Source organism: Oculina patagonica, chromosome 2 (assembly GCF_052425735.1).
Source record: "Oculina patagonica isolate OP01 chromosome 2, crgOcupat, whole genome shotgun sequence".
Taxonomy (NCBI): Eukaryota; Metazoa; Cnidaria; class Anthozoa; order Scleractinia; family Oculinidae; genus Oculina; species Oculina patagonica.
The window spans coordinates 19892803-19918307 of record NC_135759.1 but is presented as its reverse complement, the minus strand read 5'-3'; the positions used below and the strand labels follow the sequence as shown (position 1 = coordinate 19918307).

The window sequence follows — 25505 nt, the reverse complement described above, 5'->3', positions numbered from 1 at the left end:
AAATTGCTTTCATTCTCTTTTACTATGGTTGACTCTTAGAAAACGTTTGCCACCTAATCAACCAATCACATCAGAACCTATACCAATCACAACTTGGTCACGTGCGTTTTCCCGCGCTTGGTGCCAGCAACGCGTGTATTTACTTCGAGTCCTCATTGGTTCATTGTATTTCTTACCAGTGTTGTGATTGGCCATTCTGGTCTTACGTCACTTACTTGAAACCCTCTCTAAAGGGATGACATAATACCTTTGCCTTCAATTTGATCTAGTGTTGACCCAACCAAAGGTCACGTGGAATTGTCCCTGAAGGGAACAGATGTTGGGGGACCTGACCCTGCTCCAAAACCGAAACGGTTGGAGGAAAAAGAGAAGCGAGACAAGGAAAGAAAAGAACAGAAAAGGAAAAGAAAGAAGGCAAACGATGGCGAAACAAAGGATGAATCAGACGATGGGGCGGAAGAAATACTAAAAAGGCTCAAGACAGGTAAAAAACATTTTCATGAGTATTTTGTTTTCTTTATGCAAAATCATGAAAAGTAGCGTGACCTTTCGAAAAACATTGGAAAGAAGACTGAACTGAAAGTAACTGTCCAAGTCTGACTTGAACCCAGTCGTCAATTATGAAGCTGAAGACGTTTTAAGACGCGAGGGGTCATGAGATGAAGGATTCTGACTCCTTCCCTCTCACATTTTCTAGTGGCTTATATATTTTCATAGAAGACGACTGAGGCGAGTCAAAGCCCGGCAGCGATTGTGTTCGTCTAGACAAGAGTTTAATCTTCCCTATACATACATTTTTTACAGATTCCGATCATGAGGATAGTCCAGGAAGTGAAAGCGAGGAAGAGGACGAGGAAGCCGAAAGCAGTTCGGATGAAGAGGTCAGACTTTTTCCCGGTTTAGTAACACTGTATCTAAGTGCAAAACAATTCTTAAACAAGTTTAAACACTGTTTTGCCTGATCAAAACTACATGGGATCCAGATAGGAAGTTTCTAAAGAAATCGATATTGATCTCTCCTCGCCGTCTTTTAGCTGAACTTGTTAAACTACAGTAAAAGCTCTTTTTAGTCTCGAGGCGACTTATTTCTTTTTTGGACCTTTCCAGGTAGGCTTTATAGGTTAGTTTGGTATCACGAAATAGCAACGATATATAAGATGTAAATATGGTTTAGGAATACCATAAATTGTCATGAGTTACCTCGTATGGAACTGGTGGCGGGGGCGGGATAATAAAGAGTGGGGCTTTTTAAAAAATTGAACTTTCAGACGTAAGTCTTATTAGGAAGGGGGGCTTAAACGAGACAGGGGCGGGGATAGAGCTTTTATGGTAAGCACTGTACTCGTTGTAATATTCTATACCAATTATTATTTATTAAAAAAAAAATATTTTTTTTTTTTTTTTTTTTTTTTTTATTACCCCCCTTTTTCCCCATTTTTTTGCCAAAAAACCAAAAAAATATAAAATTTAATAAAAATTTTTTCCTTAAAAATTCATTCTTGTTTTATAAAGTCTAAAACACTCGGCTGCGCCTCGTGTTTTAAACTTGATAAAAACTGCTGCTCATTTATTAAACATTACATAAAATGATGATGATAAAATGATGTAACTATACCTTTGTATTTTCAATTAATGTGTTAGGACCATGACGCCAGTAAGCACAAAGCAAACGGAGTACCAAGATTACAGGTAAAGTATTCCTTCTCACTGAAATATGCTTTCATCAAATAAGCTGAAAATTCATTCGACTACATCACTTGCTATCGTGTTTGGTGCTTTCTATAAAACTAGTCCTAGCAGTATGAAGCTTTTACCTACACAAAACGAAAATGAATAGCTTTGGAATTAGTTCTTCGTGTGAAAAGCGGAGACGAAGCCTTAGAAAAAAATCTAACGTCGTTTTGGATCAAACCTCTGTTGTTGTTGTTTTTACTGTGTATACGAATGCGTTTTCAGATGTTTTCAAAATTTCCACTTTTGAACGTTTTTAAAATCGTTTTGTGTATAGGGAAGGCCGAAACGTATTTTAAGTGGACAGATCTCTCCGTCATAGTAAAAACTTTTCCACAAAATTCTGGCTCACCCTCGGTGTAAAAACCTGTGAACCTCACCAGTGACGTAAAACAAAGAACGACCAAGACAACAAAGAACCTCGAAACAATTTAGACCAGGAAAACAAATCTCCAAAACAAAGATAAAATTCATTAGTTTTTACACCGAGGCGAGGTAAACCCAAATTTTCAGAACCGGTTTTGTAACAAATGCTCGAAATGCCGGATATTTTTAGCTAAAGAATGAAAGGGATTAATATGTACACATCAACCTAACAGCTTTCCAGTGGGTTTGACTGGAGCGAGGAGGGAAATATCAGAGAGAAGTCGCAGAACAACAAGAGAGAACATGAAGAGGATGATGAAAGCAGCGAGAGTGAAACAGAAGCCAGCTCACAGGTATGCGGTGCATGTGTTGTTTATGTGTATGGTTTAGTTCTGCATGTACTGAGCTCTATACATGGTTCGCGACAAACTTGCAACTTGTTTTGACTAATTAGTAAACATGCTGTCTTTTCAACCAATCAGAGTAGACGTGCTGTCTTTCAACCAATCAGAGTAAACGTGCTGTCGTTTAAACCAATCAGAGTAAAAGTAATATCTTTTCAATCATTCAGAGTCGAAATTAAAACCACCTGTTGACTTGGCTTACGCGTGTTTTCCCGCGCTTGGCACCGTATGCGTTTTCTTGCTTTGAGTTATGATAACAACTTTTTTGTTTATATAAAAAAAACTATGAACTGTGCGTAGAAAGTGAAGTAGTGATCATAGTGGTTAATAAGCGCAGCTATAGCCGCGTTTTTTTCTCCTTTATACTTGCAGGTTGCTCGTAAGAAGAGCAAAAGGCAGAAGAGAGCAGCAAAGAAAGCTGAAGAAGATTTCTTGTACAAGGTATTTTTATCACTTTATCCAAGTTAAATAAAATATTTTCAGTATAATGTTAATCAAAAATACAAGAAGAGGTCTTCTTTACTTTGGTGGATGAAGAAATTTTAGTTCATCACATGAAAATGTTGTGGCATGCAATAGGGCGATCTCTGTTGACGTCATTGTTCACACTTTGTCTCATTAGCATACGACTTTACGTAGAGAAGGCATCATGCTATACAAAATTGACTCCAGATGTTTAAAGAGCTTGTGAAACTTAAAAATCACCGAACTTTTCAGCTCTTTGCGTGTAATATTGAAGGAGATATTAGCGTTCAAAAACTGCAACATTTCTGGCTCGTATATTCTTTGTAAGATTTTGAGTTTTTCAAGCTCGCGTCACAAAAAAAAAGGGTTTCATACATCGGGCTGAAATTTAGAGCGAAAGTTAACCGTGCCATGTTCTTTCAATATTCAGAATTGATATTTGTAGTAGCGTGATCAGAAACTGAAGCGCTTTGCGGAAAATACTGAACAAAGATTTCCTCGAAGGCTTAAAAATAGTGTTGACTGCAGGGCATGATGTCTTATTGGTTAGCATCCCTCTAACTGCGCCTTCCACTTGTCTGAGCCAAGAACCAGTATTCCTGCTTAAAGGGACTATGTCACGCCTGAGTGAAGTTTATTTTATTTAGTTTTGCCAAATACTCGCCATGAAACTTAATGTTTGCAAAGGAATTACTTTTATGGATCTAAATGACAAAACCATAATTATAGCTTCATTGAAACCAAATTTGTCTCCCGGGCGTTAACATTTTAAGTTATAAGCAAACGAGATTAACTTTGAAAACTGTGCAGCCCAACCATATTTCAAAAACTCATATCGCAATCCGTTTCAATCTTCGTCACTTCTGGTCATCCATACCTATTTTTGTATAACTGTGTTATGAAATAAATACATGCAAAGAGAAAAATTAACAATAAAAAAGAGCACAGTCACTTAGAAATAGCTAAGGCTAATCGAGCTAAGTAGCTGGGCCAAGCGGAAAAAAATATTGCAATAAAGTTACAAAGTATAAAAAACGGGACACGATTTCCATTCACACACACAGACAGAGAACAAAAAAAAGGGTATGTGCACACACAAAAATGCAAAATAAAGTACATCAATGTACCAGTTAGTAGTGGGAGATAATCAATTCTTTTAAGAGATTTTTGAAACAAGCACGACTCTTAGATTTAAGTGAGTCATCAATGGAATTCCAAACTTTAGCACCGAAAAAACGAATGTTAAATTTGCCGTAATTAGTCCTTGCTTTTGGCAAATAGTATGAAATCTTACTCGCCAGTCTGGCTTGATATTGATGCACTTTGCTTAGTGATGCAGAACCTGGAGTTAGAGCGGTTTATCACTTGAGTGTCGAAGAGTGAATTGCGTTTAGCTTTGGTACTTGCATTACTACGTTTAGTGATTGGCTTAAATGGAATCTCGCGCCACTTTCTCAGCCAATCAGAACTAAAACCAAAACCAATCGTGACTCGCTCGCGCACGTTTTCCCGCGTTTCGTGCCAGCTACATGTATTTGCTTCGAGTTTTGATTGGTTCACTGAATTGTCTGTGTCCTTTGTGATTGGCCAGAGTAATTGCTTTGGTTTTGGTTTTACGACACTCAATTGAGAAACTGCTCTAAACACCACCATTGGCGGTCACTAGAATTCTCCGTTTAGCTGTAATCGTCATCTCTCTAGCCTGTAAACGCAGACGGATTCTCACCTGTTTCACGCCGCTAGCGACGTGAATCAACAGACTGAAATCCTTTTGCGATCGCGGGATGTAATCCCTCGCGCAGCCGGCAGATTATTAAATAGTGCTTCTTGCATGTCTGCAGACGGAACAGTCGCTTTTAGACCAGGACCGCGTACCTGAGACTGCTGAGGACTTTGATCGTGTCGTGTTATCATCTCCCAACAACTCAGTAGTGTGGTTACAGTACATGGCGTACCACCTTCACACCACAGACATCGACAAGGCACGGGCTGTGGCTGAGAGAGCGCTGAAGACAATATCATTCAGGTAATACATCTCTAACCATAGAGCTTTTAGTTTGCGTCTAAGTTTTTACGGCCGCAGTGTACCTGAAACAGAACTGCAAGCGGTACTTTAGCTTTGTAAAGCTTACATTGGGGAAAAGGTCATTCCTTGTCTGTTGTAATTACTGTTTTAGTATTTATTTCCGTGAAGAAGCAAGACAAGTCATTGTCATTCTACAAGATGCTCTCGTTTTTTTTTTTTCAAAAAATTTTTTTTTTTTTTTTTTTTTTTTTTTTTTTTTTTTTTTTTTTTTTTTTTTTTATAAAATAAAAAAAAAAAAAAAAATCGAAAAAAAAAAAAAAAAAAAATTTAAAAAAAAAAAATTTTAAAAAAAAAAATAAAAAAAAAAAAGAAAAAAAAAAAAAATTTTTCCAAAAAAAAAAAAAAAAAAAAAAAAAAAAAAAAAAAAAAAAAAAAAAATTTCAAATGTTCCAAAATGCAATCTCACTTACCAAAACAACGAAATTTTTTGTTATTGTTGTTGTTATTGTTTTTATCATTGTCGTTGTCGTGGTGATGGTGGTGGAAGTGGTTTTCGTTGTTGGGAGGGGTTGGGTAGGTCGGGCAAAAGTGCTCGCAAGGACTCGCATAAATGGCTCGCTACCCTTCGAGAGAGCAATAGAACAAACAACAGAAACAACGCCCCCTAGCCCCGAAACAACAGCAACTGCTCGCAAGATGACTAGTCGAATGGTAGGAAACGTTATACACCAGATAAATCACTATCCAGTTGACAACTGGGGCCAGTAGAACTACAAGCTTAGGTAAGCTGCTACTCTACTGGGTTGGGAGGGTTGGGACATATCATTTCCTCGTGCGCATAAAAGGACACGTCCACTGTTGCAGCCTATGCTTCCTCTATTTCACAACACCCTTTCATTGATTTGACAACAACCTTATGACAAGCATCATTGAGCAAAAAAGTTGTAAATGCGTTAATAAGCTAAAATGTGGATTTCCTCTTTTCAGTCCTATAAGTCCAGTCGTTGTGATGTTCTGTCACTGGGACTCATTTTCGTTTCATTCGCAGGGAAGAGCAGGAGAAACTGAACGTGTGGGTGGCCCTAATGAACCTGGAAAACTTGTACGGCACCCAAGAGTCCCTTGTGAAGGTGTTTGAGCGAGCCCTCCAACAGAATGAACCCAAGAAGGTCTTCTTTCAACTTATAGGTATCTACACGAGAACGGATAAGTTAGAGGTAAGAATTACACAGAAATACTCCAATCATTTGGAAGCGGCTTTCAGTTATAAAAGAAGGTTTGCACGGTACTATTTGTCGGCCCGATTTGGCGCAGATTTGATAGGAAAATTAGTGCGTACATGTAGTTGAAAGTCGCCATAGATTTTAGAAATCGGGACGACTTTCATCCTAGCAATTCAAATATGGCAAAGAAAATCTGGCCAACGAGTCGCAGCATGTAAATTTGCTTAGAACAAATCGGGCAGACAAATCGTACTGTGTAAACTGGCCTAAAGTGAACTGACGTATGACAGCATGGTTTCTACCAATCGCCGTAAAGCAGGGGCTGTAAAGTGATGTTGTTTCAATCGATTTGCGTAAAATAATTATTTAGAGGTTTTAAGCTTGATTGCAGAGACATTTCTCTGTGCGTGTATTGGCAAGATTTGCTTTTAACTCAAAAATTAATCCTTTTCTTTCAGTTGGCCGAACAGCTGTACCAGACAATGAGTAAGCGATTCAGTCAAAGCAAAAAGGTGTGGGTCGGTTTCGGTGCGTTCTACATGAAGCAGGGAAAGCTGGACTTGGGCAGGAAACTGTTGCAAAGAAGTCTGAAGAGTCTGCCAAAGAGAAAGCGTAAGTGAACTTTGAATTCAAGGTTGTTTTTCTTGACCAATCCAGGTTTAAAGGGACCGTGTCACGGATTTAAGCCAAACTTAGGCATAGGAAAAAAAATCGTCAAATTCGGTTAAATATATAAAATAACCTCTTCAAACGGTGAAAGAATATTTTAATAACACACCAATTGCAAAAAAAGGTACGGATGGCCAAAAGCGACAAAGATTTGAACAGATCGCGGTATGGGTTTAAGAAATATGGTCCGGCGAAGCAGTTTTCAAAGTAAATCTTGTCTGCTTATAATTAAACTGATTAGCTGAGAAAGTGGCGCGAATTTTTAAACCAATCACTGAGCATAGTAATACAAATCCAAAGCAAATGCGAATTGCTTTCGACGCTCAAGTGAAAACCTTGAAAATCTTGCAGTAAGATAGTATAAAAAAGGGGTTTAGTGTTGTCCTGTTCACTCTTAATCTTTACTTTGTTGTCATTTTTCTTTTGCAGACGTTGAAACTATAGTCCAGTTTGCTCTGCACGAGTTCAGGTATGGCGAGCCGCAGCGAGGGCAGACGATGTTTGAGAGCATTCTGACCAACTATCCCAAGAGAAGCGATCTGTGGTCAGTGTATCTGGATATGATGATCAAACAAGGAGATGTCGAGCCCGTTAGGTAAGAAAAAAATCTCATTCCTTTAGGTCAGTTTACTCAGTTCGCGTAGCCTTGTAAAAGTAGTAGTCAGCGCTACTCTTGACGCATCAGAAAAGGCAAAAATTTACAACGCCGGTGGGTTTTGTTCCCGAAGTTGCTAAAACACATAACGTATCCTCGCTGCGCCATGCCGGCGAGTGCTCGAAACTCTTTGAGTGCTGCAGCGAAGATTTACAAACAAAATTGTTACCCCCAACAGTCGGAAAGATCGCTAACCGTTTTTGGTCGGAATCCCGGTTTTTATTAGGCTGGTTGCTAAGTAACATGACGTAACCGTGACGTCAAGCCGTGCCCGTGAGTACTCGTGCAAATTTTCGATTGGTTAAGAAGAATCATATACCGTTCCAGGCACAAAAATAGGATTCACGATTAGATCGTAAGTGTCATAACATTACGCGTACAAAGCATTAGGCTGCACTACAGTTTGTCTTTCTCTCAAAAGCTTTTTGTGGAAAGCTTGCGGGAGGCGCGAAGAGTACCCGTATGCGCACTCTCTCCATATCATTCTCGGCAAACAGCGCTCACCCTTCTCCTGATTATAAAACTTAAACGTCCACAAATCCCACTTTCCTTTGGGTCAGTCCCTAGAACGTCTACCCTAGCCTGTGCCGCAGACGAAACTAAACCCTTGGTTAAGGTTAGATTACGTCTCCGACGCAGGCTACGCGTACTCTGGTTAGCTGTCCAACTTGATTTGGAACTGAGATCGGGATTTCTCTTAAATCTGATTGGCTTACAATCGAAAATGAGTTTTCTGTACATACTCAAAAAACGCAATGACTACGGTCGGTTTTCTTGGTGCAAATCAAAAAGAAAAAAAAAGGGGGGGCGAACTTTGGAGACAAAATTAAAAGCACTGTTTAATTGGTTTTTATTATTGTTTTCTTTCAGACAAATATTCGAGAGAGTGATCCACATCAATCTGTCTTCCAAAAAGATGAAGCTTTTCTTCAAGCGGTACTTGGACTTTGAACGGAAGTATGGCGACGCGTTCAGTGTTGAAAATGTCAAGACCAAGGCTATGGAATATGTTGAATCCAAGGCGGCGCTAAGTTAACAACACTGGATCAACTCCCGCTTGCTAAAGAGAACTGAAATCTCCACAAGCAACTTCGGTTCATTTTGCCGCACTGTGGTTCTCCAACAATTGTGTCCGTTGAAACGTCCATGCTGCTTCGAGCCTTCGATAGTCCATTTCTGAGTTACCCTTTGCCTCGGTTTCAAAACGAGGCTACGTTCGAAACCATTCAAATAGGTAGGGTAAAGGGCACACAGCGGTCAAACGCAAAAATTGACGTCACATCCGGTCTTTGCAGCCTCGAACTTTTGACTCGAAAGCGGGCAAACTTTTGCAAGAAATTGTTAAAGAAATAGTACGGTGAAAGAACAGTTCAAGCTGGGACACTGAGTGGAGATGAATTATCCAATTTCCAATCCATAAGCGGCGTATAAACCTTAAATTTTCAGTGACGGCGTTAACTTTTGGCTTTAAAGCAAAAGTTTACGGAAAATTTAAGACTGTATGCAAAATTTTGGCGGCAATTACACATGAACTGCGCACGCGCGCTGCGTTTGACCGCTGTGTGGGTAAAGGGTAACTCGGAAATGGCCTATTTTATGGCAGCGGTACTACTCACAAGAGTTGGTGGAGCCCGCGGTATTTGTCAGAGACGTTGCTATGCAACACGGCGCATGGTTCTTGCGCCGTGCTGACGTGACAATGTTCGATGTATATTCATGGGTAAAGATCATAAGTGCTAGACTCATACAACACTGGTCGTGGAACCAAATTTATTTTTCTTGCTTTGATTTACAGTCAACTCTCACTATAACGGACCCCTTGGGGACCACAATTTGGTGTCCGCAACAGAGAAAGTCCGTAGTAGCGGGAGTTTTTTTCAGTAAATCTTATTCGCCGGGACTTCAACTCCTGTCCGTAATAACGGGGTGCGCGTAATAGCGAGGTGTCTGCAAGGCGAGAGTTGACTGTACTGAAAGTAAAATATATACTAGTTTGCCGCTTGGTGGTTCTCCCCGTCCTTTTTCTCGGTTCCCGGCCTTTGGCGGTGTGTTCGGACAGTGACTCGTGGGATTCCTGTTCCGGAGTGTTGTGTCTTTTTTCCTCCTGTCGCTCACTTTCATCGGTGTCGCGCGCACGATGGGAAGGTTGGGTTGATCCGTCGATTCCGGCTTTCCTGTTTCTGATTGGCTGTTTTTCTATGGCGGTATAAATCAAGCTAGTAAAGTTCGTCAAGCAAGAAAAGTCAGTTTGGTACAACGACTAGTGATAAATGTCTGGCTGCACTTAATGCATTCACCCATGAACTTGGTAAAAACCCAATGCTCAGTGTATTCTCAAAGCACTTTCGCTTGTATTTAATTAGTGAATAAGATTATGAAACTCTTCCAGTGCCCGATAAGTCAGTTTTGTTCAAGCTATGTTAAAAGACTTGTTCCAAAATCAAGAAGCATTTATTTTGAAACAACGGAGGGCTAATGAATAAACAGCCATCATTTTGGACTAATAAGGCTGAACCTGTGTTGTGAAACATGGTGTCAAATTGTCTTGTGCAAGCTCCCATAATGAAACTGCAAGTACGATCTTAGAGCGGTTTTCAATTGATTATCGGAAGTAATCTGGTACTGCTTTCAATAAGCTTTTCGCTCCGCCTTAACCAATCAGATGCAAGACCAAGTCACGTGAGTTTTCCCGCGCTAGATCCAGGTGACGTGTATATGCTTTGTGTTCCCATTGGTTCATCGTGATCCGTGATTGACAATCGTGATTACTTTGGTTTTGACTTTACGACACTCAAATGAAAACCGTATTTGTAAAATTCAGGCTTCTAGTTTTCTATTACGGATTTTCAATTTGCTTTTGTTGTTGTCGATAATTTGTTCCTGCGGCGTGTTTTTTTTTTTATAAAAAGCTTTCGAATTTGTGAAGAGAATTATACATATGGCTCGAAGTCTTTAACAATGAATTCTGGTTTGAAAATATATGAAATTAAATCATAACTAAAGCAGACTGTAGGTTCGCCAAATAGTTCGCCCTCTTCCCCGACCCCCCCCCCCCCCCCCCGAAGATGATACCCCCTAAATGTCAGGGAGAAAATTCATTTTAGTCTTTAGACGTGAAGTCCCTTTCTATTTGTGTCATATGTCTACGATGAAGCGTGAACCTCTTCTTGAAATAGTCACATTGAATGTACGAAGTAAGAATAGTCAGTATAAATTGGTTTAGGCACATAATAAAATTGAAGAAAAATAAAGCTGGTTTGATGTTGTGTCATGAGAAATTAGACAAACCAAACCATTTTTTTTGTTGTTGTTGTATTATGCCAAATCTTCCCGATAAGTACCCAGCCATCCGTTCCTCATGCTGCCCCGTTGGGTTCCCTCCTACTTTCTCCGTACATCCGCTGATCTCTTGCGCTTTCTTTACCTTTACGAGTGTCTTTATACTGAACGTCCCCCGTGCGTTTACGTTCCCCCTGGGATCTTATTCAATTCCCGTGCATCCGCTCATTGTTACCCGTGCGTTTTTCTGTGCTCTCCTTGTGGTTACAGTCGCGTTTCCTTGGGTTTCTTCAGCCTCCCGACTTGTCACCCCCCCCCCCCCCCCCGATGATTTCCAAGTGGGCTCCCTCCTTCTTTCTTCTGCATTCGCTGTGGGGTTTTCCATGCATTTTCTCGTGCGTTTCGAATTGGTGGTGTCGCAGCGTAATGGACCTTAACTGGAAGTTTCGATCCCTGGGATCCTGATTCGTTTATACGTAGCAGATGCCCGATGTAGACAGATCGGTAGCCTGCAGAACAGGCGTTTTATTTTGCGGGTCGAAGCGCGAAGTGCGAGTTTTTATTTTATTTTTATTTTGCGCTCCGCGCGACCTCGCAATAACCCCGGAAAAAATAAACTGCCTGTTCTGGCCCTGTTCTGCAGACTAAACCCCGGAACTAACAGATCGGTAGACGGTTTTCAAGTAAGTGCGAGAATTGGAGTGTTATTAAATGAAGGGATAACTTGTCTTCCTCATTCACGCTGATCATTTTTTGCGCCATTCAGTTGGTGCGTCATCGGTTGCAACACGAAGGTTGTTTTGGAGGAGACGACTATTTACACTTCAATTTGTCTTGGTTAATAGTTTTCCATAGGAGATCAACAGACAGAATTGTCAAAAAAGGGTCAATTGAGGAAATTGCAAGTTGTTTGGCCACAGGGATAAACTTAAGAGGTAAGCTTATGTAAAGAGGTTTTATATATTCCACCGACTTTACCCAACTCCTGCCCCGTTATTGCCTTAAATATCGAAGGATGTTTTTTCAGTTATCTTTACTTTTGTTAGCTTTTGTTGTGTTCTTTCTCACCTGATCCAGCCGTAATTTCAACACTGAATTAAACCTCCCCAGGGGGAGGTGGTGTGGTCGTGGTTGACGATGGGGTGGGTACAAAACATACTTATGTTCTTGGGCAGAATTGTCTTTGGCCTGACACATTTTAGTGGTGAGTGCTATAAACTCAGATGGGTGAGCTGTCTTGCCTAATGGCAGTTAGGGTAACCCTGGCAAGCTGGACAGGTTTTTCTCACGTAAACACTTTGGGTCGCCAACCCGGGACAACTCCCAATATGCCGAATGTCACGTCTATTATACTATGGGGGTATAGTGGTTAAAGCTAGTTTTGAGCATCGGTCTGCAGGCACATTCTTTATTATCTGGTAGTGTACAGTCAAGAAATGTATCATGACAGTCTCTGTCTTCAGGAGACAAAAAAAAATTGTGGTCTAGGAAGAAATAAAAACCTGGAAACTAAACGACCCCCTATAATAGACCCTTGTAATACCTACTAGATTTTAGGTTTCAAAGCACAAATTCATATTGGTGTTTATTTCCAATTAAAAATCAAGCATAATATTTACAATACTTCAAAATTACTCAAACAATCCCTTCTCTACTGTTTTCTTAAAAAGAAAAAAATTACAAAATCTTCATCTAGCAAAGAATTTGGCTTACTTGCACAAACTGAGCAGATTTTGCTTGACAACGATAAAAACTTGCATTCACTTTGCTGCCCTGATTTGTCTTTGAGTTTCTACAAATCCTCCTCATCTTCAGTTAGCTGAGACTGAGGATTTGCTTCCTCGTTAGGTTTTTTAGCCATTTTGTGGTTGTTAAGCTAGAAAAATATTTGCAGATGAAGCTGGATCAAACCCCAGGGGGGGTACTCTGGCTTGTAAATGACAGGGATGATCGAAGGATTTTTTGGGGGTTGAAATTTTCGATTCCGGAATTTTTTTGGGTTGGAAAATTTGGCAAGTATTTTTTTGGGCATGACTTGATCTAGATAGGGGAGTTTTGCCTCCATTCGATCATCTCCGTAATTTACAAGACGGAGTACCCCCCCTGGGGATCAAACATGCCAAATGGCACCAGACGCTAGCCAGTAACAAAATGTCACAAACAGTTGAATGGATTCCACTTCTGATTGGCTGGCTGCATTATTGCATCATAATTTCTCTGTTTAGCCTACAAAATACACCACAAAACCACATGATATCATTTTAATATATAATATTAACTTATCCTTGTTTATATTAAATTTCTTTTTCTTAATTTCCCATAAGAATGACAGTATTGTGCAAGGCTGCTGCCTAACGGGCGCCCGGTCGCCGGGCGCCAGTCGGCGCGGGCGCTTTTTTTCAGGCCCCAGCCCTAAACATTATCTCCCCCTCCGCTCCTTTAACTTAGCGCAACTCTCATTATTATTTCCTCGCGATTGTCTCTTCTTTCTTGTTTCTGGGCTTCTCGGCGTGCATCGGGCGGTCTGTGTTTCTTGCGTCTGTGGTTCTTCTGGCTTTTTCTCCCGCTTTTGGGTGTGGTTGGGCCGCTTGCTCTCCGTTCTTTTTTTAATTTTTTAACTTATTTGTGAGTAGTTGCGTATTTCTTTTTTTCCTGTTCGAATATTTTTTTGACTGGATGTCGCGGATCTCTCACCTAGTTGAGGAGGCTTGGCGGTGCCTTCTCTCTCTTCGTCGAGGGCCTAGGAATTACATTTTTTTATTTTTTTTTATGTTGTGGGTGCGGGCGGCTGTCCCTTTTCCCTCCTCTGAGCCTGGTCCCTTGGGCGAGCCTCCCGGCACTAGGGCCAGATCGGGTATATGATATGTTGGGGGAGGTTCATCCCTGGGCCCCTCTCCTAGGCACGAATTCCTGTCCATTTTCGGAACTAGCGGGCTCCTAACATAATGGCTTGGGCTCCTAAATTTTGATGTTGGGCCCAAGGGCTCCTTAAAATTTCCTTAGGCAACAGCCTTGATTGTGAGTACAAAAATATTATAGGTAGAGGTAATTTTTTCTTTATTCAGCATTGTTTTTACAAACATTTCCAAACAAAATCATTCAGTCAGTAAATCCCATACATTTCAATATAAAGCTGTAAAAGGATACAAGCTTGTGTGCCGGTATCCAGTGCTTAAAGATGATTTCCAGTCCGTACTGCGCAATCTCTGCCTGCAATGTTTGTGAGTCTCACAAACAGAAGAATGTTTACTAGCAAAAATAAAAATTCCGGGACAAAACTTACCTTTTACTTCATTTATTAACGCCAGATATCCTTGCAAAACAATAATAACGAATAAAAGAAGCTTGACGGTATTTCAAACGGATGTTTTAGCTCATCGTGAATTCTTGAACGAAACGATCCGTAATGGCGAACTAAAAAACTTCATGTACGCTATCACCGAAGTGTAACGTTTCAACGAATTCAAAACAAAAATGAAAACAAACCCCGAGTCTGTGCAGTACGGACTGGAAATCATCTTTAAACGTCAGAGCCTGTTAAACAGAAGCCATCTTGCCTGCACATACTAGTCGTAAATATCATGTTCCCTAGGCTGATTATGACCTTTTGCATGTATGAAGTTATAATATTTACAATGGCTTATTTTATTATTGGAAAGAATAGACTTAAAAAAATACTGTCTGCCCTGTGCAGCCTGGCAGGTTGTTTTGATTGAAAAGAAAACAATGCTTAAGCACCAACTTGAAAGATTTCTTCTTAAATTAAGCCTTGAGTCACCTTTTTCAGTCCAGCTGATTTCATTCTTTTTTACGGTATGGTATGCCAAGATTCCAAATCCTTCTGTATCTGAAAACTACTGGTACTTTTTTAGGGGCATTTTGCATTCAATGGCATGGTCATGAGATGGCATGCATGATTTGCATGTTTAGTTTAATCCTTGGACTTACAAGCAAACTCACACCCCCACCATCGTACAAGGGGGGAGGGGGGTGGATGAAACCCCTTCCCAGGGTTTTCGTTCTATTAAGGCACAGCAAAATTATTTTGCACTGAGTAGAAAGCCCTTAGCTTACTCTACAAGATGACATAATTTTCGTCACAAGACGTCATAAGAGCTGCCATCTTGAATCCGCCATCTTGGATTTCATCATTTTGTTAGAAAGTCAGAAAATAACAAAATTTGATGTAAACTCATGCCAGAATGCTTATGGAATGCAAAAATAAACAAATCTTACAATTCTGTTTCAAAAAAACTGGAAAAAATAAAGAAAAATGTTAAAATTGACAATTTTTGGCCAGACCTGCCTGTAGTTATGACATTGCCATGGCAATGTCAAATATCATGGACACATGGTTGACATATCAAAATTGCCCCATCTCAAACCTATTTAATAACCAGGTGATTGAATGGCTCAACGAGGAAAATGCCTCCTCCTCACCTCTCTTTCCATCCCCTTTTGAAATTCTATTTGGGGTATAAGGTAGTTCCCGAGCCTTAGTCGCTAAAGTAAGAAAATTGAATTATGTGCTACTGTTTGCTAAATATTATATTTATTGCCAGAAGTAAAAAGGAGAAAGAATTGAATTTTACTGAGTTTAAGCAGCTTTGCTCCTATAGATTCAAGGTTGAAGACTTAGATTAAGATATTATTTATGAATGTAATCTGATAAATTTATAAATACATATATTGTACCTTCTAACATATGTTAACCAGTTATTCATCTTTTTTTACATGCCGTGTAGTTGGCGTAGTTTGCAATATAAATTCTTAGTCGCTAGGAGTTTTTGTAAGCCTGTATTTTTTCCTCCTACCGGTAAGTGTATTACCTTATATATTATGCACCCAGGGGGGGTACTCCGGGATCAAAGTGACGGGGATGATCGAATGGAGGCAAAACTCACGACCCAAAAAAATCCCTAAGTCTCCCAACATTACCCAAAAAAATCCCTGGACCAAAAAAAAAACGCCCAAAAAAATCCCTAGTCAAATTACCCCTAAATTGCCAAGGCCGCGCCAAGGCACTTTAGTTTGATTTTAATACCCAAAAAAATCCCCTATTTAAATCAAGTCACCCAAAAAAATACCTGCCAAATTCTCCTACCCAAAAAAATCCCGGAATCGAAAATTTCGACCCCAAAAAAAATCCTTCGCACATCCCCGTCACTTGGATCCTGGAGTACCCCCCCTGGGATTATGCAGCAAAATGAAATATTGTAATGAAAAAAAATATTGACTTTTGACACCAACGCTTGTATGTTAAGGTATATACATCAACAATTAATAAAAAAAAAAAATCAAAAAATCAAAATTTCCGCAAAGGATGAATGAACAGCTACTGAAGGTTTCAGCATTGTAGAGTAAATCCTCTTTTCAAAATTTTGAAGAAACCTTATGGAGGGGTGGCATCCACCCTCCCCCCTTGTACGTCCGAGTGTTAAATCTGAAAGCAAAAAACTATAAATACAATTCTGTTGCTGTTTACGAAGTAGGCTGGGGTTAAATGTTATCGGATTATAACAATATCAGTTAACATTTAACCCAGGCCTAGAATTATTGTATTTTGCCTTTCTTCAGTTCTACACTGACCACTGTTGGGTGAACTAAATAAATATCTAGTAGATGGTTTTTCACAAAATGTTTTTGACATCAGAAAACAGGAACTACAGGAGAATCCAGATTTCTCGAAACCCTCAATTTCTTGAACCTTCCAAACCAAAAGCAGTTTCCCTTGAATTTGCTTCACCAAGTCAAATACGTACTGCAAATGTACTTTTCAATTTCGCAATTAGTCGATTTTTGTTTCCCTTAGCTTGGAGGTTTAAGTAATCGGATTTCACTGTATGATCTGTTGAAAGATAAATTGTTTATTTAGTACAGGATCAAATTCCGTGTTAGTGATCTAGGTAATTCATCATGGAGTTATGTTACAACATATACATAAACATTATGCCCAAATTATTTTAAGATCATTTAATTTTCAGAAAATCAGATCTTCAAAAGCATCCTGACCATATTTTATCCATTGTTGTGAAGGAAAGATATTCATTGAATTGCAAAAGATCAAACATATTAAATATAAGATTGGAGTTTAGATTCCAGGATCGAGCTTTGGTCAAGCCTCACGAAATTTATAAGTATCACTTGTCATTCATTATTATTATTATTATTATTATTATTATTATTATTATTATTATTATTATTATTATTATTATTGGCAATTATCTCTCTCAGTCAATACATAGTGTAAAACTTGGTCCCACTGTGTTCAAAATATAATTTTAATACCTAAATTTAAGTTTGTACAAGGCATTTTGTTTTAGTATGGTACATTTGCAACATCCTGCTTGTTTGTAAATCAGTATGACATTCAGATGTTCCGGGCAAACATTTTCAACTTTGGAATTTCGTAAACTGTAGTTGTAAATCAAAAACACAAGAATCGCTGTTAGAAATATTGGCATGATTCCTCTCCAGGAAATTGGCTTATGCTTGGATTGATGACAAATATTTTAAATTTTAATATATTATAATTTTTATAGAACGTCTGCCTGGTTTTCCCACATGTCTGTTTATTGATGCTCCACTGAAACAAGCAATACGTGATTTTCAAATCTTGAGATGACCGCTCAATAAAATATGGAGCAATATACACATGAATGTAAGAAAGGCGATCAAAATTGCCATGGGAAAGGCATAATACATAAAATATGTCAGTCCTCCCATCATTAACAGCTTCAATGCTCACAAAAAATATCAAAAACAGTAATAATATATATTGAATCTGAATTCTTGAGATGTCACTGTACAAGGTACATTTCAAAAGAACTGATTTCAGAAAATGTAAATTTTTCCGGTAATTTCGCGCGTTTTTCTGTGGAAGCCGTGGGTTTGTTTACATCCGTGGACGTGACACAGGTATCGTTCGATTTCGCTGAGTGATGATGACGTCATGATTACGCTGCAAAAACGCGCGCTGATTGGTGAAGGAGCAGGGGGCATGGGGCACCGCCGTCACCTCTCTACAGCAGCTATATTTGGTTCTTGACGTAAATACAAAACAGGATACCTCCGGATTTCGGCGGTTTGCCCTCGTCTTCCCCGCCTGCTTTTCATAAACTAAGCGAGTAGAAAAGAGTTGTGATCTTCGGACATAACAGCTGTGAAAATTCAGAGGAAACAGGCTGCGATCGAGCAAAACGTCTCGCCATTTTTCGAGTGTTTTGGTTCTGTAACCGTGACAATTGCCTGTAGTTGCCTGTAGTAGGAGGAGTCGAATGGCCAAGGTGAGCGATTTGATTGGCTGGTGAATTCCTGTTTGACAAGTCAGGTCTCGTGATGCTGATTTCACCCGTGCCCGGAATGAAAACAATAACAAAGGAGAAAATTTGCTTCGAGTGAAGAGCAGAACCTTGCCTGTTTTATCTTTGAAGCGTCCTACAAAACTAGAAAAGTCATAGAAGTACATGCAGCAAGGAGTAGAATATACTCCAGTGAGTTTATTTGCCAGAACATCCTTTTGTTACCCTCGTTTGCTTTAACCTGACATATTTTCTCTCGTTTACTTCGAGGTTGTATTTGCCAAATTACATAATGGTTTCTAAACTCTACGATTATTTTGCAGCTTCCATTCGACGTGGAGAGTTCGTTTGAAGATAGTTTTGGCGTGTTTTCTCCATTCGTAGAGGATGAATTTGAAGGCGGAAGGACTGCCTTCTTGGAAGAGTCGAATGGAGCAGGCGGAAGGAATGGTTGGGACAACTTCCAAGCACTGCCTAGTTCTCCGTTCGGAGGAGTTGGGGGAGACTATGATATGGAGTTGGAATTTTTCAGGAATGATGTAAACGAGGACTGTAAATTGGCTGGGCCGACTTTGGCCGAACTAAATGATCACCGCTCTCTGTCTCCTCTGATAAACCCTGAAATGGAGCGCCTTCATCGCATAGCCACTCGAGCGGAGGACGACTGTTCCCCTTCGTGGGATTGCACAACAACTCGGAAGCCGCAGCCCTATATTGCTTTAGAACTCACGTCGGATAAAACTGAAAAGCGAGTTGTTCAACTCAAAAAAGAACCTGTTCCATCTAATTGCGAGAATAGCGAGAGATTTGAACAAGCTAGCACTGTTTTGAAAGAAACGGAAAAGAAACTTCCCAGCAGACCCACATGGACTCTGACCCGAGACATAACTTCTTTGCATTGCAAAAATGAAGCTGAAAAAACAGTTGCCATGGACGATGGAAAGTCTTCAAGAATGACGATTTTGCCAGAGAAAAATTTAAGCCATGATGGAATTAATCAAATGCCAAAGTTAGTTTCAGCGGAAATGAAAACTCGATTATACACCGAAGGGGCGAAGGTGGAGCGCGATGTCGAAGCAGAGCGGGACTCGATCGAAGCCGATCCAAGCAGCCCAGCTGTGGACGATGAATCTGCGGACGAAGACATGGACAGCGATGATGATTTTGATGTGGAAAATCATTTACACGGTGCTGGCTTAGCTAGAAATCGAAAGGGTCGAAGGGGGGAACATGATGACCTTTCCCCGAATCCAAGGAAGTTACTGGAAATCAGTCGCGAGCTTGATCGTCTAAATAAAGTTATCGGAGACTTGAAACCGATCCATCAGTTGCCACAGAACGCTCGGAACAAGTCGAGGAAGGAGAAAAACAAGCTAGCCTCAAGGTAAATACCACTAGTTAATCAAAATATAGAAAATGTTTTCATTTAATCACGGAAGCTTGAATTATTCCCGTCAATTTTGTCATCTTGTAATGTACATTGTACATGTATCGAAGCTCACAGAGTTTAGTAAGTGTTTAATGATATCGATCCAGCGTTTGATGCCTTCTAAACAACTCAATTTTGTCTTGTTTGTGGTGTCGAAAGCCGCTTTTGTTTTGATTACAAAACTACCAGTATTTTATAATTAAGTGGTTGGAAAAACTTTCGTCAGTTTGTGGTCAGCTACGGAAGTAGAATTCTAAAAATATATTTTTAAGTTGTTTTACTACGGGACAATAAAAATATCCTGTGCGTTTTTTGAATGCCCTCAGTGAACTTCGATCTGTTACAGCTACTTTTTTAAGGGTTTATGATAGTTCCCTGCTGCTACAGGGGTTTCAAAACGTTTTATGATTTGGTGCATGTACATACATAATTTGTAAACATAAACAACAACCCCTCTGCTTTAGACATTCGTTTGTTGGACATACTGTAATTTTTGGGGAGGGGGGGGGGGTGATTGAAGTAATCAAATGAACAAGCATTTTATAATCATATTGTTACTTTTAAATGCTCATTATCTATGTTCTCCCTAAAAAATGCTGCTACCGAAGTGTTTCAATGTGCATGATAGCAGGGGTTTCAAAAGTTTTATCATTTGGTATGTTTATGGTGGAACAATAGTAGGGCATGTGGAGAGGTGAAATTTGTCTCTAATTGCTTCTTCTAAATCCTACAGGAATTACTCTGTTTTCTACTGTATAAAATATGCTTAGGTAAATTGGAAGAACAAATAGCTCTCATACTCTTGGATTTTATCCACATGCTCACAAGGTAGAACCACATTAGGTAACCCAGCACCCGGGGGGGGGGGGGGGACTCGCATATAAAAGTGACGGGGATGCTCGTCGTCTCGCTTAGGGGTGTAAATTTCGGACTTTTGGTCTCGCTTAGTGTGTTCCGGGGAAAAACGCCCAAAACGCCAATATTTTTAGCCATAATGGTCTCGTTTAGGTTTACACACGAAGAAATATACAAATATAAACTCCATTCTTAGTTTTTTGGTATCTTTTAGGGGTCAAGAAAGGCTTGAGCCACACCCAGATTGGTCTCTTTTAGGGGTTCTTTTCAAAATTTCCGACGAGCATCCCCGTCCGTTTCATATGGGAGTCCCCCCCCCCCAGGACCCAGCATTTGACCCTATGAAGAGCAGCAGGGTTTAAACTCAGGTTGAAAATTAGCATATGATCAATTGTTTACATGCTCAGGGACATGTTGTGGATAAAAATAATGATAAACCTTTGAAGTGCTGGTAAAAATCACCAGTTGAACTGGTTAAGCTTGAAATGTCTGTGTTGTTTTGAAGGAACAATATTACTTGCCACAAATCAAGATTCTTAAAAGAAAATAAATTGCTGTTTAATGTCACACAGTTTCTTAGGAGGCCCCATATCTTATCATTGTTTTGTGAAACTTAGACATTGGAATGCTGTTTGTGTTTTACTTTTAAAAAAGAATTATCATTGCAGACTGATTGGCACAATGTGGTTAACCTACAGTGTTTTCTTAGGCAAAAAATGACTGCTACATGAAGTTTAGGCTGGCATTTTTTATGTGCAGTTCCAGAAAATATCCATACCCACCCCCATGGAAGGTCATTGGAAATTCCAAGGGGGTGGGGGTTGGGGGTCTCAAAAGCCAAAATTTTTGAAGGAAAGTATGGGGCTTGATTTTTTTTTCAGATTTCTGTTTATTTTGGAATTAAAATTTGAGCATCTCGAGGATATCATTCCTGTTTCCGATGACTTATGGAAAAATTAAACAGCTGGCGCGGGCTCCTGTCCTGAGATTCCATCAGTGCTTGCTCAAGGATGCTACAAAAACAATCTTTACTGTTAATTATTAACCTTTGCGGTATTGGATAACCCACAGTGGTTTTAAATTGTGACCAACCATTTTGATTAGTTTTGGAGTCAGGTTTTCTGGACAAAATTAAAACATGGAAGTTCAGCACATGCTAGGCAGTTGAGGAAAGGCTTAGGAAACATATTTTTAAAATTAATACTTCATCAAGTTAAAACAAAGAAAATCAAAGCCGTGAAGGAGGTTTGGATACCCGGTGTTATTTAGCAAAGATTTTTTACGATTTCATTTCTCCGTTTACTCACTCGCAGTGGTTTTTGTTTCGATTGGGAAGATAAATATATCAAGCACAGGCTTTCATTCAAGAGACAGTGTTTCATCAGCCATCCAAACACCTCAAGTTTTGTCTAAAATACTCCTCTACGCATCATATTTTCAACTCTCTTCTCAGTGTTTGGATATTCTTATGAGACACTGTTGCTGTAGTAGAGAGTATTGTCAAAAGAATGAAAGATTCACTTATTAAATTATGCAATTAATTTATTCCCTCACATACAGCTTGGTTTGTTAGGTGTAGTTGTTCAAAACCTGATTAATGCTAATCTGGGATTTAAAGCGAATTCAGGTTCATGGGGGTGTCAACTCTAAAATTGCTGTTTTGGGAGAAGTTTTATTAGCAATCTAAAGGAAATTCTTGAAGTCGAGAGACTTGCAAACCAAGCTGGGAAATGTGAAATGACATTATGAGAACATTTTTATTTACAAAGTTAAAGTAAATCATGAGCGTCTCTCCTAAAAGTAATATTAATTAAAAACATCGGAAAATATTCAGAATTCTCAGGACAACTGAAATAAAGATAAATTTTCCTTTCTCTTTTGTAAACAGGGCTTGTAGATTAAAGAAGAAAGCACAGCATGAAGCTAACAAGGTCAAGTTACAGGGACTAGAATTAGAGCAACGTGAGTTATACCTTTGCTTACTTGTACATAATTTGAATGACAGTATTGTATTTATATGGTTATGTAGAACAGCTTAATGCATATGTCCAGTCTATGTGCATGTAGTATAAAGTTTATGAGCTTAAAAAAAGATAATGCAGGACTGGAGGATTTAAAATGTGTTGTTACATTTTATTTTTCTGCAGAGCGTCTGACAGAAGTCATTGATAAAGTAAAGAAGGACATCTTACTAAAAGGCAGTTCTCAGGTTGTAGTTCCAAAGGCCAACCTAAGTGGACAAGTTGAAGCCCTCGTCAAGGCCACATTTGGTAGGTGTTGGCAATTTCATGGGAAGATTCATTCCAGATTTGTATTTTTTTTTAAGTCTTAACTGACTGAGGCTAATGACTGTTAAACCAGCCCCCAATATCCCGAAAAATATAGACCTACTAAGAGAAGAGTCTCTAAAGCCCCCCTCTTCTAGTCACTAGTCAGTCCCCCCTCCCAATTGGAAAATGTTCCGCGGTCCCTGTTGTGTAGTTGTTGATCCAGAGTTCTGGTACCTTAAAGTATGTGTTGTTTAAAATGAATCGGTTTAAAAACACTTTCAAACTTGTTTGATATGTATTTTCCTTTGTCCCAGATTTATTAAGTTAAATTCCAATTAAACTATAGTTTGAAATCATTATTTTTAAATGAAATTCATTGTAAATTACAATACATGTACATACATACAGTGTACAGTGTACATTGACATATGTACATGTAGTAACTTATGCCCAAATTACAGTTAGCTTTAAAGTGGATTATGTTGCCCTTTCCTGTCTTTTAATTAAAATTTCATTGACCTTATATCTGAAACCAGGGCTTGACCATATCATTACTCAACTAGCAAAATACTAGCAGATTTTTGAGGCAAATTTCTTTGTGAACTGCAAAAATGTAGCGATAAAATTTAGTGCTGTCAAAAGTATGGCACATTGTTATGTAGAAAGGAACAGAAAAAAAAATAAAATGACACAAGATTTATTTGTTATTGAGTCGAGGCATTAAATATGTTTTCTTTTGTTTTAACACTCAGGGAACCAACTGGTTGCAGGCCACACTTCAGACTTTGTTCATTCTGTTCTGAAAGCCACTGCCAGGGCAAATCCATCACTTGGGGAACTAGATGAGCTCAGTCTGTGCAGCTTCTGAGCATTTGTTGGTTTGTGGAGGACTTTGTTGTGCAGTATTCAAAATGTTAATTATTTTTTAATTGTATCAAAAGAAAAATTGGGATATTGAGGTGCAACCAAGATTATATACTTAAAGAGCAGTTTTGCATGACGTTTAGAGCCAGTCAGTGAGCTAAGGCAAATGTAGTCATACATGTTTAATAATGTAGTCATACATGAATAACAATCAGGAACAATTCATATATTAATTGTATTAATGGCATGCTTGCACACAGCTAGATGCCACTAGTGTACTGTACATGTATAACTAAGTAGTTTGCTAAAATGGCTGCTTTTATGATTACAGTTGTAGAATCCCGATTTCTGGAACACTTGGTTGCTCGAAGTTACAGTTGTAGTTTTTTTCAATTTTGTTTGTTATCGTGATATTGGTGTAGGAGGGGTGTAATAATTTTTGGAGCTTTTTCGTTCTTGTGTTTGCCTTATTTAAAAACATGTTCAGATTAGATTTGATTTTCTTTTTTTTGCCGCAAAATATTGAAATATTGAAGTGCAATCCAGGCATGATGAAGTCCTCTGGTACTGACAAACTGGTTCTAAAATATTGTGTTTTACTGATCTATTATTTTACAAATTTATGATACAAAGAGATGTTCAAGAACACGACTTTGTACAATTATGTACATTAGTATGTAACAGTTATATGTTACTAGGGTACATGGTTTTTATTTGTTTCACCAAGTTAAGAAGTCCATTTGAATTACTGTAATGAGTTGAAAAAATAAGGCACCTCATAGCGGAACTATAAGCTAAACTGTCTGATAAATAAGGCATTTATTTTTTAATATTTTTTTTTTTGTATCGGAAAGCTAGGGTTTAATGTCGCATACAAGCAGTTATTGACTTATAAGGCTACTAAGGTGTGTACAATTAACTTGACCCAAACAACATTCAGTGAAAAGCATTGCTTGATTGTAATTTGCAAATTTATTGAGATTTCAATCTCTTTGGACATAAATGACAAGGTGACAAGAAATTGTCAACAAAGGAGTCGTGATGGTGGTTTTGGTAATGTACTTGGAGTTTTACAATATTTGTTAATTTTTTTTGTTTGAAAAATCAGTGATATTTTCTTTGTTCCCTTAGTTATTTTCATGATTGTTTAAGCATGGCACATGTTGCCGTGCCGTAGCCTGTTAGCTAGTGTAACTGTATTATAAATGTAGTATAAATTGGCATTTTTTAACTCGGAAACCTGGGGGCCCCTCCTTCTCTCTCGTGGGGGCCTTGTGCCTCCCTCTCCCACCGTTCCGCCGCGTGGCGTCGGGCCGCGCCCTCCCCGGCCTCCCCGGCGTCCCGCGCTCCTCGGGCCCCCGCGCGCGGTCCGCGGCCCGCGCGTGGTCTCGCGGGGGTTGGTCGTTCTCGGCCCCGACTGGTCCCCTCCTCGCCGGGGGTGACTGGTGGGACATCATTGCATCTCGTAGGTTTTTGTGGCGCCACTTGAATAGTTATTCAGTTTGTGATCGGGTTGGCCAGGACTTCTGGGTATACAGTATACAGGGGGGTTTAAATTCGGTATACAGTATCAATTTAAAAGGTTAAAAAGGTTAAAATCAGCTCTTTCCTGAAGTGTTTTAATTATGGGTAGTTGTATAATAGGTTCACATGTATACCACCAACCCCCTTGGCTGACCCTGTGTGATTGTTTTATGACATGTTTGAAGTTTGGTTTGAGCAAGTGTTACACTTTTAATATATAAGAACACAGTAAAAGTCTATTATACTAGAACTGCTCCTCTTGCCTCTTAAAGTAGATTGCATGTCGTTTTTGTCGCCACATTCTGGGTCCCTCTCTTTCTTCATTCAACCAAAAGGGAACTAGTATTATCGCAGTTTTCAAAAACATGCAAACTCTGAAGTTCAAAACCCACAACTAATGATTGGATTTTTTGCTGCCGTCGATTGTAATTATGCCAAGAGTCA

At 39.2% G+C, this 25505-nt stretch overlaps 2 protein-coding genes across 3 annotated transcripts in view; both read left to right on the top strand.

The window, feature by feature from the left end:
- Positions 1-10046, top strand: part of LOC144643434 (protein RRP5 homolog) — a 59738-nt gene extending 49692 nt beyond the window's left edge. Inside the window, exons 40-50 of the mRNA XM_078502688.1 lie at positions 270-484; positions 805-881; positions 1642-1689; positions 2331-2450; positions 2874-2942; positions 4808-4992; positions 6041-6209; positions 6674-6827; positions 7314-7479; positions 8410-9530; positions 9756-10046. Of these exons, the coding sequence (XP_078358814.1) occupies positions 270-484; positions 805-881; positions 1642-1689; positions 2331-2450; positions 2874-2942; positions 4808-4992; positions 6041-6209; positions 6674-6827; positions 7314-7479; positions 8410-8575 (1369 nt within the window). The 3' untranslated portion in view covers positions 8576-9530; positions 9756-10046. The remainder of the gene's footprint in view (positions 1-269; positions 485-804; positions 882-1641; positions 1690-2330; positions 2451-2873; positions 2943-4807; positions 4993-6040; positions 6210-6673; positions 6828-7313; positions 7480-8409; positions 9531-9755) is intronic.
- Positions 10047-11594: 1548 nt separating this feature from the next.
- On the top strand, positions 11595-24760 carry LOC144643438 (uncharacterized). 2 transcript variants are annotated; one of them, XM_078502693.1, is made up of 5 exons: positions 11595-11753; positions 18443-19503; positions 22292-22365; positions 22551-22673; positions 23426-24760. In XM_078502693.1, the coding sequence occupies exons 2-5, from the start codon at positions 18632-18634 to the stop codon at positions 23539-23541; spliced, it is 1185 nt and encodes a 394-aa protein (XP_078358819.1). In that variant the 5' UTR covers positions 11595-11753; positions 18443-18631; the 3' UTR covers positions 23542-24760. The 2 variants fall into 2 exon arrangements, with proteins under 2 accessions (XP_078358819.1, XP_078358817.1); XM_078502691.1 differs by lacking the exon at positions 11595-11753 and adding an exon at positions 13842-18311.
- The last annotated feature ends 745 nt before the right edge of the window (positions 24761-25505 follow it).